At 41.6% G+C, this 12144-nt stretch overlaps 2 protein-coding genes and 1 non-coding gene across 5 annotated transcripts in view; all 3 read right to left on the bottom strand.

Annotated features, from left to right (window-relative positions):
- The window catches only part of frmd5a (FERM domain containing 5a), a 59849-nt gene extending 58329 nt beyond the window's left edge, over positions 1-1520 (bottom strand). For 2 of the 3 annotated variants that reach the window (XM_076732561.1, XM_076732560.1), the window contains exon 1: positions 1130-1493. In XM_076732561.1, coding sequence (XP_076588676.1) covers positions 1130-1231 — 102 coding nt within the window. In that variant the 5' untranslated portion in view covers positions 1232-1493. Of the gene's footprint in view, positions 1-1129 lie in introns of all 3 variants that reach the window. The other variant, XM_076732559.1, reaches the window with a different exon arrangement.
- Positions 1521-2521: 1001 nt separating this feature from the next.
- Positions 2522-2593, bottom strand: trnah-gug (transfer RNA histidin (anticodon GUG)). The gene has a single exon. It is a non-coding gene; the product is annotated as a tRNA-His (tRNA).
- Positions 2594-3440: 847 nt separating this feature from the next.
- malt3 (MALT paracaspase 3) lies at positions 3441-11322 on the bottom strand. Its single transcript, XM_076732558.1, has 15 exons — positions 11214-11322; positions 10862-10932; positions 10650-10774; positions 10236-10374; positions 9917-10092; positions 9627-9723; positions 9108-9143; positions 8807-9010; positions 7914-8091; positions 7642-7716; positions 7329-7456; positions 5770-5919; positions 5008-5162; positions 4216-4332; positions 3441-4120 (listed from the first exon to the last, which is right to left on the bottom strand). Exons 2-15 carry the CDS (start codon positions 10902-10904, stop codon positions 3782-3784), a joined length of 1962 nt encoding a protein of 653 aa, XP_076588673.1. The 5' UTR covers positions 10905-10932; positions 11214-11322; the 3' UTR covers positions 3441-3781.
- Positions 11323-12144: the final 822 nt, after the last annotated feature.

Genomic DNA, 12144 nt, shown 5'->3' with positions numbered 1-12144 from the left:
TAATTGCAGTATCTGTTTCACGCTCGCTTATGGGAGGAAAGAGGAGCGATCGCAGTATGTCCTGCTGATGATTAATGGTATCAAGGAGACAAGAATCATGCATGTCTATTTAATGTTCCACACTGCAGGTTAAGTGCTGCCTTGGTTTGTTGTGGAGTGGGTTTAATGTGTCTACATGTTGCTGACTCGTCAGGGAATTCTCTAAGGATTTCCTTACACCCCTTTCCTACAACTGCACAGCATCCACAAAGGCAACAATTTTGTCTCGTAATTGATGTGACAGGCCCTCTCACCCACTTTTTATGGAATCAGCGTGAACAAAAAACTGCACAATCATCAAAGCATTGCTTGTAGTGGTGAGAGAAAAGCAAGGCTTTTTCAACATCAGGGCCTTGTTCTGTTTTCATCTGTACAAGCAATACGTGTCTGCTGACGACATCAATAGTTTGTTTTCCGCTGTGGTAAATGATCATTTTTCTGGACGAAAGGTGCACATTCAATCCTGCCTCAACGTCACACAGGATGCTGTAGCTATGCTTTGACCTGTGTAGATCCACAAGAGCCACAACGTGCAACTTGGTGGGCATGTCCTCCAGAGCAGCAATGGGATACCCCCAGTGCATTATTGATGTCACAGGTTCAAGGGAAACTGCAAGAGCAGCAGCACTAAATGATGAAGCAGCAAGCAATAATCTCTTTGGCCAAGAGACACATGAGGAAAACAGACTTGCCTAAACGGCCTTTCAAGTCAGGCATTTCAGGGTGCAATGTGCTTTTGACATCCCATCAACCAGAGCTTGAGGAAAATGTCATGTCTGTCCTACAGAGCTGACTGACGTCTCAAAGCCTGCCACCAAATTCACTCATGAATTCTGGCAATAGTGGGTCATGCGAGGGAAAAGCATGCCCCTGAATCAGCCTGATGTTATTTGAAATGACAAAAAATAACTCCACCTCGTCCTATTCGTGGTCTGCAATTTCTCTTTTTGGACACCAGCAGCGGGACACGCGGGCACTTGCTGCCCCTCTGCTCAAACACTCGCTCTTTTTGTCTGCCAGGTCAGACACAATTGCAGCGCTATTCGGCGCCCTGCGGAGTGACCGAGCCGTGTGTCGACAGGTGACTAACCTGAATGGTGCACGTATATTCCGTATCGTCCAGCAGCCTGACGGTGCAGCTGTATTCCCGCTCGAGATTCCTGATGCTGCCACTCATGAATCGGCTCAACATCTTCCCTGGAGAATCGCTGCTCTGCGTCTAGGACCAGAACAATAAACTCAACACCAGCGTGCAAGTGAATGTCACATTGACCGCAATCCCCGGTCCGCTACACGACCAGCAGCCACGGATTCAGCCGCCGAGGCGTGCACCATTGTTGTCCCGGTAAGTTTTCGTGCAGTGGGCCCGCGCTAAGAGCAGAATCCAGGGATGCCCGCATCCAGATCCAGAGGCAGCGCAGCCCTGTTGTGTGTCTGTGGTAGAGCCGAGGATTATCTCTCACCATTCACCGCCGCCACTTGAGCAAGCGGGCGGGTCCCAATGAAAACTGACGTCAAAGTGAACCAACGGGAGTGTGTGGCGTTTTTTTCTGCACTTTAAATATCCAATATCGTGTGTCTTGCGCCGCAGTTTGTCCTGACACACAGCTACCCAGGTGCAGAAAATATTCTAAATTGGATCCTGTTTGTGAAATATCCTCCAAAGGCTTACATTTAAATATAGGGTCATATTTTATTTATATTGCAAAACTACTGAGGGATGACTGCAGTGCCTTGTCTCATTTTTAACCAAAGGCTTTGGGCTGAGAGATAGGCTGATGAATAATTAGGAGTATGATTAAGCCTAAATACAACATATCAAATATCCCCTAAGTTCATACCGTAAGCAATACCTGTCTTATGAGGTTGAACTTAGTAGCTTTCATGAAAATCCTTTGCAAAGGAACCAAAGCAGACTGACCAAAACCACTGGCCTCAGGTGTCATAAGACTATAATACGTAAATGTAAGCAGTTTTGCTAAACTTAAGGTAAGTCCTACTGACAAGGGGGCAAAGCATTATTTTTAACAATCCTGTCAAAGGCGGTGAATACTGTATGTGTTCGACTGCCACCTGCAGGCGAGTCGTCGTCAGTGCGCTGTAAACAGCCATCAGTGTCCCCAGTGTGTGAAAATCTTTCACTATTGTGTTTTCAGCACCCTCTGTGGTCTCTTATTGATGGTGGAGGAGCTCTGGGAAAATCAACAGCATACCTACATTTCACTTTCTTCCTCCTAACGTTCAAACTACACTTCATAAAACTCACTAAGCATTCTTCTGAAAGTTGACTAAATCTTATCTAAGGGGAACCACTTATTGTTAGGGAGTAACACACGAAAATCCAATCTACTATCTATATTACAGCATACCACAATTCACATTCAGTGAATAACGTTGTAATAGTATGTCGGTGTTGGGAATATTGTAAAATTGAATTACATGAGATTTAAAATGCGAGAACTCCACACTCAGTCAGTGACGCTGCCGTGACCCGGATTCGAACCGGGGTTGCTGCGGCCACAACGCAGAGTACTAACCACTATACGATCACGGCGAGCTAGTGGGAGTCGGTGTGAATGGCACATAATTTCTCTATTAGAACAAGCAATTTATAGGACTTATAACTGAATAACAGCAAAGTTTAGAAATGGAACGGTAGCCGACGAGGGTACTGTTTAACTTGCTAACTTAAGCTGAAATGTAGCTAATGCTAACTCTTAATAACTTGACGCTAACGTCACTGGTGGGCCAAAATAACTAAAGACGTGTATTTTGCCAAGCGGACACAAAGTATACAGCAACGTCACTCAGCAAGTAAAATGTAAAAAAAAAAAAAAAAAAAAAAAAAAATGTTATATATGAAGGCTGTTTTTACATTTACGTTAAAAATACCATCGCAGTATTTCGTCACGTTTTAGTTCAACACAACGGAGACGCTAACTTAGCTTGTGATTTGCAAGATGTCGTAAGTATATTAGCATTTTCAACTTCATGCTACCATGGCCACTTAAGTTACTCTACAAGGTTACATAGGTGAAAGTTTTGTGTTTATTCTTTTACGACTGAAATCCCATGTGGGAAGATTTATATTTCCCTTTGGTTAAACGTTACTTACCATGACTAATCTTGACAGGATTTAACATTTCATTTCATTTATTTGTCTAGGTGTCCTTCCATATTAGAAGTAAATTTAGTCTTAGATTTAGTCATGCAATTTGGTCCAAAGTAGAATAAAGACTAGCACTACTACAAGTTGTAAACAAACCAGCATCCAGCACCATAATTGTTAATTTATATGTTGTCTATAAATCACAAACTTCGATTTCCATGTATCAAAATTCACACTTATGATTTCACAGTAAAAAAAAAAGATAATAACAGATTAGATTGACAATCAAAATAGTGATGAATGTAGTAGTCTTTATTAGATAAATTATGAACAGGAATGGTTTTTATTTGATAAATTAGGCTAGCCAGCTTGCCACTGATGAAAACGAAATATTTTTAAAGTATTATACAATTTATGATAAAGTCAGTGGTTGGCCAAAGTAAGTGTTAATGTTTCTTCAGTGTTGAGCTAAGAGTTGAAGGCCGGGGACACGATCCAAACACAATACCTCAGTCATTCGCTCACTTATCCATCATCACCAACCACAGACAAGAAAGATGCATGATCAGCAACTGAGTCATTTCTTATCACGTCATTTCAAACTCCTATTTACAATCATAGGACCGGAAAGCCCTAATGAGGAAGAATGAAGTCTTGCAGTTCGTTCTCATCATTCTCTTCAGGTTCGTTGCTCCTTGTAACGGCAACTTTAGCAACGCACTCTGCCTTCCTGGTGAAAGGACGACACGGGCCAGCGACAGTCTGATGCAGCCGTGATTTGCTGCTTGAAATGTTGCCCGTACTTTTAGCAGAAGCACCTTCTTGTTTCTTGGCTGTGGTAGCATGATTCCTCCTGTACAGCTTACAGGATGCCACCAGAGGCTTTCCTATGTCCACCTGTTGGCTTTCTGTCTGGCGCAGCTTACTGTCCGTGTGAGTATAGTGTAGATCCACCTTGATGACCAGAGATTCCTAAAACAGGTAAATCATAGAAGAAAATACATTGTCACATTTCGTCTAGAGACTTTCTTGTAAAGACTTGCTCTGACACATCATCGATTGCGTACCGTAAGCCTTTGAAGAGCACAAAGTCGCAGAGTACAGTCTGGGTTATCAGATGACGTTAACAGTAGGGTGTCCATCTCCTCTGACCTGCCAGGGCCAGAAAATGTGTCTTCCATTGGCTGAGAATTCAGAGCATAAAAAATTTTGTCAATACATCAGCATTTTGAACCAGCTATATCAAAACATGTACAAATTCATTCTCAATAAACATCTATTTACATTGACCCAGCTCTGCTAGAAATGTACTGTGAAACTGATGCATTCATAAATCAGCCACTAGATGTCAGTCTGCTCCAGTATTCTGCAGTCAAAAGTGTGCATGCATCACAGCAACAAAGAGAAGTACAGCGGATAACCATTACAACTTCCTGCTTTGTCTGTGCTTGCAGCAGCCTGGAAGTCTATATATGGGCAGAACTTCCTCAGACATGTGAAACATGGGGGTGAATGGTCATCACTGCGAAATTCCTCCTGGCTAATGGAAACTCACAGCGCTCAACGGTGAGCAACATGGAACATATGATGCAGATACAACTTGCAATTTTTACCACAGTTGAGTTTAGTAACTTACAAAATAAAATCGGTGACGTGGCAAAAAACTGAAGGCAGAAGCCAAGATGACATTTCTGTATACTGAACCTTTTTTTTTTTGTGCCTGTATTGTATTCAGTGTCTTTATCAATCCTGAAAGAGCCTTGGTGCACGAATGTCACTGTATTGATCTGCTGTGGTTCCTACAGAGGTGACAATAAAACTTGACAGGATGGTAGTATTAAGTATAAGTAAATACTTACAGGTATGCTACTCAGCGTGACCGTGCAGTCCTGGGTTCGGGGGCCTGTAGTCTTTACAGTGGCAAAAGCCACCAAGACATTAGAGAACAAAGCTGAGAAGCTGACTTCTACTTCTACTCCGCATAGAAACATCAGCCGCTTCTTCCGCGGTAGCTCTGAAAGGAGATATGAAAAGTTTTTTTTTTAAATTACAACTAAAAATAACATGCTCTAAAACTGTTTGACTATACTTCTGTATTCTTATGGCATTGAGTTACTGAGATAGAGCAGACTTTTTGTTGAGCTTTTGATGAACCACATTAGGGACTTTCAGCCTCCCTGTTAATTTAAGACACACATTTTAATCTTCCATCTAGCTGGAAAGAGATTAAGAAGATTCTCAGATTAGCCCAAGAAGTTAAGTTAAATTTGAGGAAGTTATTTCTTCCATGAGACATGAAAATACACTGTATAAAATTAACCAGTTCCCTGTTTTTGATTGATTAAAAACAATAACTAGATTTTTCAAAGGCTGCTGTAAAATATCACATAAAACCACAATGTCTGCATTTGGTTTGTCATATGCTGGAGTGTAGGAGGTGTGAGGAAGAGTAAACAGGACAATCTCTCTCCCATTCAACAGATCAAGAAATCAAATTGTGGTTTACTTCATGGAAAGTCATCTATATTTGGACATTTTTTAAATGTGTCCTCAATGCGATTTGACCTATTACTGAACATAGGAAGAAACGTGTAGGTTTGTGGAACTTTTCCTCAACTCACCATTTGCTTGTCTCCAGCAGGCGTCTCGCATGTGTAGTTCCCTTGTGTGGCCAGTGGTCCGAACTGGGTCCGCAAGGGATCGAGGTTCCTTCAGGGTGTGTTTGATCTCCACCACCTGCTTGCCTGTGACGAGAGGGTCTCTGCCTAGATCTGGGGCAGAGTAAGGGAGAAAATGCAGGTAAATATGATGCCTGTAAGATCTGATGACAAAACTCTATGTCACATACAAAAATCCAGGGTGTTTTTACCATATTTTACTCTGACCACTTTGACCAATTTCGGGAAAATCGTAACTTCATTAAAATCTTATTAAGCCTTGTTAAATATTTACCTAGTACAACAGCCTGTGCACTCACACTCATTTCATCATGGAGCTGCCTGAGTTTTGTAATAACTGGGAGAGAGGAATGAGTGAGTTTTAGAGAAAAGTTCATCAGCTTCACATGGCTGGCTTTGAGGAACTTTGGGAACTTTGAAAAATGAGTTAATACCCACAGTAAATTGGACTGATTTCGTTTTGGAAAGCCTCTCCTGACAGGATTTAATACATTCAAACATAGGAATCATTTATGAGGTTGACAGGGTGGAATGGCTGGCCAGTAGTGAAACCATGATCAAACAATTTAATATAGACTTATGCTTAGCTTTTGAGACGATTTGGTGTCAGGGATATTTTAGGCAGGCTGTCTTCACTATGTTCCCTTAATGGATGAGCAACCAGCAGCTCATCATCAACATCTTGAAAGCAGAGGCTTGGACATTTTAAGTGACCGCCCATATTGCAGATCTGGGATTTCAAATAAAAAGTACAAAGAACGAAAAGTCAAAAACGCTGTTGTAAATAAGTCATAACTTGCTCGTGTAAATATGTCCACATACACACAGAGTGCTCTCAGCGGGGCGTCCTGTCCCGCCAGTGCTGATTTTGCGAGTGAACCCGTGAGCGCGGTGGCAGGGGGTGCCCAAACGGCAGAGCAGCTGTCTTGCACTCTGCAGCTCTCAGGTTTCTTGCTGTTCTCTAGCCAACAGTATGAATTTCCAGAGAATGAGGTCACATGCTGATGGTACCTCGAAAAATGATTCTACCAGAGACCCATCAAACAGACCAACTCGCTCTCAAGACGGAACAACTCGATAACTCCCCGCCCTGGCTCAGGCACAGCTATGCTATCAAGTCCTGAGTAAACAACACTAAAATGATTTGCCAACTATTATAAAACATGTCTGTGGTCCACCCAGCACACAAAGAACAACCTGTCCCCTTCAGATCTGTTTACCCGAAAAGCTGTGAAGGTTTCATACTCTTTCAGCTTTGAGTTGATTTGAAGTACATTTATACGTTAACCTCTCACACGAATGATTTTATTGACGGCCGTAAATGCGTTCACTTGAATTGACCACTTCCTCCATGGTGAAAACATGACCACTCATTTACTAAATAGCACAGCTCGGTCGAACTACCTTGTCACAGCGCCACTTTAGATAAAGTTCTTAGGCTCATTTGGATTTAACACCATGTAATCAAAGACCAAAACCACAGCTTTGTTTGGAGGACTTACCCTCAGACACCTTCTCCAAGACGTGTGTGACTTTCTCAGACTGTAGGATGTGTGCGTTCAAGTACTTCGTGAAGATTCCAGTACTTTTCCCCCCGTCCTGGACCTCAAAAGCCTCAGCATCTTCACATCTGTGTTGGTTAATAAGGGAAATATTATTCTTGGACAGGTAGCAAAAGATTTAGTTCTGCTTTTTGAAAAATGATTCTTGGGTCACAAGTCAATAGTAACTGTGCTTGCACCGTTAGATCCGTGGGTAATGGCTTCCATATTTGTAATGAAATATGTACAAAGGAACAAATAAGAAAGTACATACGTGGCATAACCATAAACAGTGTTCCCACTGGGTTTCAATGGCATGATGCCTGAAGGTATGCAATCCTGGTGGTACCTTTAAAAAGAAAAATACAGTTTTCAGAAGAATGAACGATTCAAAACGAATCCTGATTACTTGCATATTGTGACAAAATCAGCTGCTATGGACAATATATAACCGTTTACATTTAATCAGCAATTCATAATGAATATGAAAATCTATGTATTCGCTGTCATCTCTTAGTAAAACCTAAAATGAATTACTGCACCTACCATTTCCTACAGGTGTCCAGTAGGATTACACTCAGTGCGGTGCGTCTTTGTTGCATGCTGACCATGATCCTCTGCACACAGACACAGTTTTCAGGTCGATACGGTTGTGGAGCATCAACAGCTACCAAGTAATTCCGCCCTGCGCGCTCATACCCGTGACCCGCATAGTAGAAAAGGCCTGTCAAGAGTGATAAAGTACACATCTGGTTACAGCTGCACGACCGCAAGAATTGGAATCAGCGCGTTTCGCACTGCACATAATCTGCAATGCCGGGGTAAACAATAGGTTATGTTTGGAGCAGCTTAAAGGTCACACTAGCAAGCAAAACAGTGCCTCATATCTGTACAGTATATGTTTCAAAACACACGTGCTTTTCCTTTCTTTCGTTATCAGCAAGAGAAAGTAGAGAATAGTGGCAGGCGGTATCATTCTGACACAGCATGACCGTTCTCTTAGCCTTATTTTTAATTTATCATTAAGATAATTTCATATTACAGCTCTGTGAGTAAAGTGTGTACCTGTCTGCTGTTTAAAAACAGTAGTGGCTTAGTTCCCCTCAACAATATAACCAGTTGTTTAAGCTGTATGCTCCAGCTGAGCGTTTTCATACAATACAATGCCACCTTTCTTTTATGTTTAACGCTATTATCACATGCAGAGAGTTCACTTTATCCACCCACTCAGTCATTCATGCGTATAAAGCCAGCTACTATAAACCTCCTGTGGGTTCATGACCCATGACAAGTAGACACAAGATAAGAGCCACAGAACATGACAAAGGAAATTACAATGTTACATTTCAGACTGTTGAAATGACTATGTCAGCATTTTCCTAAGGAAGTTGAAACCACAAATAAATTTACAAAACAATGTGTACGCAAATTATACTAACCATAAACTCCTCGGTCAAGGAGCTGAATGAACTTATCAACTGCAGCCAGCATCTCCTCCCTGGTGAGATCCAGCAGGGAAACCACTCTGAAGCCAAGCTGCTGCAGGAGGTTAGACAGCTCGTGTACGTCCATGATAGGGGCCATCAAGTCAGGGTGGTTGGAGTAACTCATGTTGCCAATCAGGAGGGCAACTTTATCGGTGGCTAAAACAAACATCAGAGTAGAATTCTGATTAAAACACACAAGGAAATGAAAATACATGGCGTGCGTGGGTAGACATGTCTTTTCATAAAACTGTACCTGTGAGCACTCCAGGAGGAAGCTCATCCGTTTGCGCTAGAAGAAGAAAAAAACACAAGCACAAAATCAGTGTTTTTTATCAAAAGTTCAGAAGTACATGATTCTGTCGAGAAGACACATGAAGAGCAGCACAGTCTGAGAACCTGACAGCTGTTTTTTGTGACGGGCACCGTGCCACTACAACATAAGTTACAAACAAGCGAAACATTGCATGAACTAGTTTCATTTTACATCACTTTCCTGTTGTGTGTCTAAGGCTCGGATCAAGTAGTATTTGGAGTCTAACAACTTCCTTTTAAGTCTGTACAAATGGGAAAGTACCTCCAGCATAATGGAAATAACTTAGCGCTAAATCAGTGGAATGAACGGAGTGTAAAAAGAAAAAAAAGAAAAAAAAAACTTTTTTTTTTCACAGCTGTTTCATTGAAAATGAAGGACGTAAAGTCATTGTACAATGAAATAACTGGGAAAAGGCAGACTTTTACCAAGTTGATAATAGTAGTAGAAGTTATGACCTACTGATGTCAACATCGACTGGTTCAGTCCATCTCTCTTCTAGCACGTTAGATATGGAGCACAGGTATGATCCTCCATGTTCAGCTGTAGCATGGTCGATCTGCAAGTACCACAACAAATTATCTTTCTACCATTGTTTGTTTTTCAGCTGTTTCCCCACATGTAAGTGTACTCAACCAGAAATCAAAACAACTACATGACTGAGCCAGTGAAATGACAGTAAATACAGCACTGTGCCAACAGTCACTAACAGCACTGAGGCAAGTAAACACTCATTGGTCGTCCTGCTTTACCTGCAGCGTGTCACCAGTCTTGTCCAGCAGCGGCTGTCCATTTCTGTACCACTGATAGTGTGGAGTGGGGATGCCAAAGGCAGCACAGCGGAGAGCAAGTTTTGCACCTTTTTGGACTGTCTGGGGTTTAGGGTTAACAGCGATGTGCGGCTCCCCCTGCCAGTGTTCTGGCAAGCCTGACGGGATTTGAAAAGACAGAGACAGCGATTCAAACCCACAGCAACAAACCAGCAATGTGCATGAAACTGATCCATTTCCAAATGACAGCGTGAGGCGACGCTACAGATATTCAAAACAACTGCTACAGCACAATGCATACCTGACTTATCAATGTCCAACACCTTCACTTTCACCCATTCGCTGAACACGCAGTTATAACAGTGGTCATTCACTCGGCACACGTAGAGCTGAGTTTTTTTAGCTGTGATGGTCAGGTCTGCCTCGGTGCCGCCGGCCACCTTGAAAACAAATCAAAATAAGAATAACAATAAAATAATAAGCGCTTAAGATCAGTGCAAGACTACATCAAACATTTTACTGGTTTCAGTTATTTTAGGGTAATCCTTTATCTAAATGGGTGGCTTCAACGAGATTAAGACACCTGTGCACCAGAGTAAACATGTACAGTGGAAGCAAAGAAAGAAAACACACAAAAACACACAACTCTCACACACAGTACACATTACTTACAGGTTTTTTTTGTAACTCATGCACAAAAGTAAATTCCACATACCTCCTTTTCATCATCAGTGAACCACTGGTAGTTGAGGACACCTGTGCCCTCAGCACGGACAATCAGGGTCACCTTATGGTTCACAGGCACACACACACAGACAGGATGGCGCACTATGACGATGTCTGAAACAAATCAAGCCAGAATCTCAGTCATCTGAAAGCAGACGGTGTTGTGTCTATTCTCAAAAGTATTGTAGAGATTAAACATACCTCTGATCATTATTCGACAGGGTTTTGGACGGGATCCGGTCATCAGTGCATTTTCTTGTTCTTATACCAGACTGTAAGAAGTGTGAGTTTAAAATTAGTTTGTTTTTTTTCAATCATTCCCAAAAACTTGGAAAAAGTACGAAAACGACGAAATGAATAACATTAGGAAATCAATGTAACCTTTCTGTCTAGCCTCAGTCCTTAACTTCTCATTTCTAGTGAAGTGAGCTTTAAATGTACGCCGCGGCGAACAATGCTACAAATTCAATCAGAAATGTCTTGATTTTGACTTGATCGGTGATCAACACACAAACACAAAAACACACACACTCAGAGGCGTTTTAGTGCATACCTGCCCTCAGCCTTGTCCCTGTTGAGTATCTGTCGGACCTCAACCAGATTATGTTTTCCTCCTCTTGAGCTTCATAACTTAAATTCTATCAAGTAAACTCTTCCCTTTTCCCGGAACGAGAGCGCACACACACAGACACACACACACGCACATTCATTACCGGTAAGCCTCTAATATGGAGTATATAGCGGAACGTGATAGGTCTTTCACTTAAGGGACACCAAAGAAATGCAGAGGTTTATCTTGATTTTTAAATAACAGCATGCGTTAAATTGAAAAACGCTCAAACAGACGAGCTTAATGTGGGTTTAGTCGGTACAAACGATGTCATGAGAATGAAGAGGAACGGCTTTTCTTGACATTACGGTAATGAGCAGTCTGGCCCTTCTTCAGGCTCCGCACAATCACAAACTCAGGTTGCGTTTATGGAGTTACAGTTAAAATGTGCCTTAAAACTGGACTGACACTGTTTGCACAGAGATAGGGAATTCAGATGATATACTAGATTTAGGTTGGTTGGTTCCCACTGAATTAATCGCAACCCTATAGTGTCACCGTGTAGTACAGATGATGTCTTCCAGCCTATTTTTGGCCAATCTACATAGAAAACCACCTTTCACACCCTTGAATTACCCCAGTTTCATGGTAGATAACTTGTATACTGTGTATTCACACGCATGGTATGTGTAAAATGTGGCGTACATTGTCATAGTATCTCATATGATTGTAGAACACCACCATACATTTTGACACAGCGTAATGTGTTGTCTTTAAAGGGTTTTGAAAATATGGTCCTCAAGTCCTTTCAAAGAATTTCTGATCATTTCTTGGCCATTCATTAAAGCATATAAAGAGACAATATTGAAATAAGATGTTTATTAATGTTTAATTGGTGATTTCCTGTATACATTTAAGAATATAATTGAATATT

Source organism: Chaetodon auriga, chromosome 6, assembly GCF_051107435.1.
Source record: "Chaetodon auriga isolate fChaAug3 chromosome 6, fChaAug3.hap1, whole genome shotgun sequence".
Lineage (NCBI taxonomy): Eukaryota > Metazoa > Chordata > Actinopteri > Chaetodontiformes > Chaetodontidae > Chaetodon > Chaetodon auriga.
The sequence above is the reverse complement of the archived record's forward strand: the minus strand, read 5'-3'. Positions and strand labels throughout refer to the sequence as shown.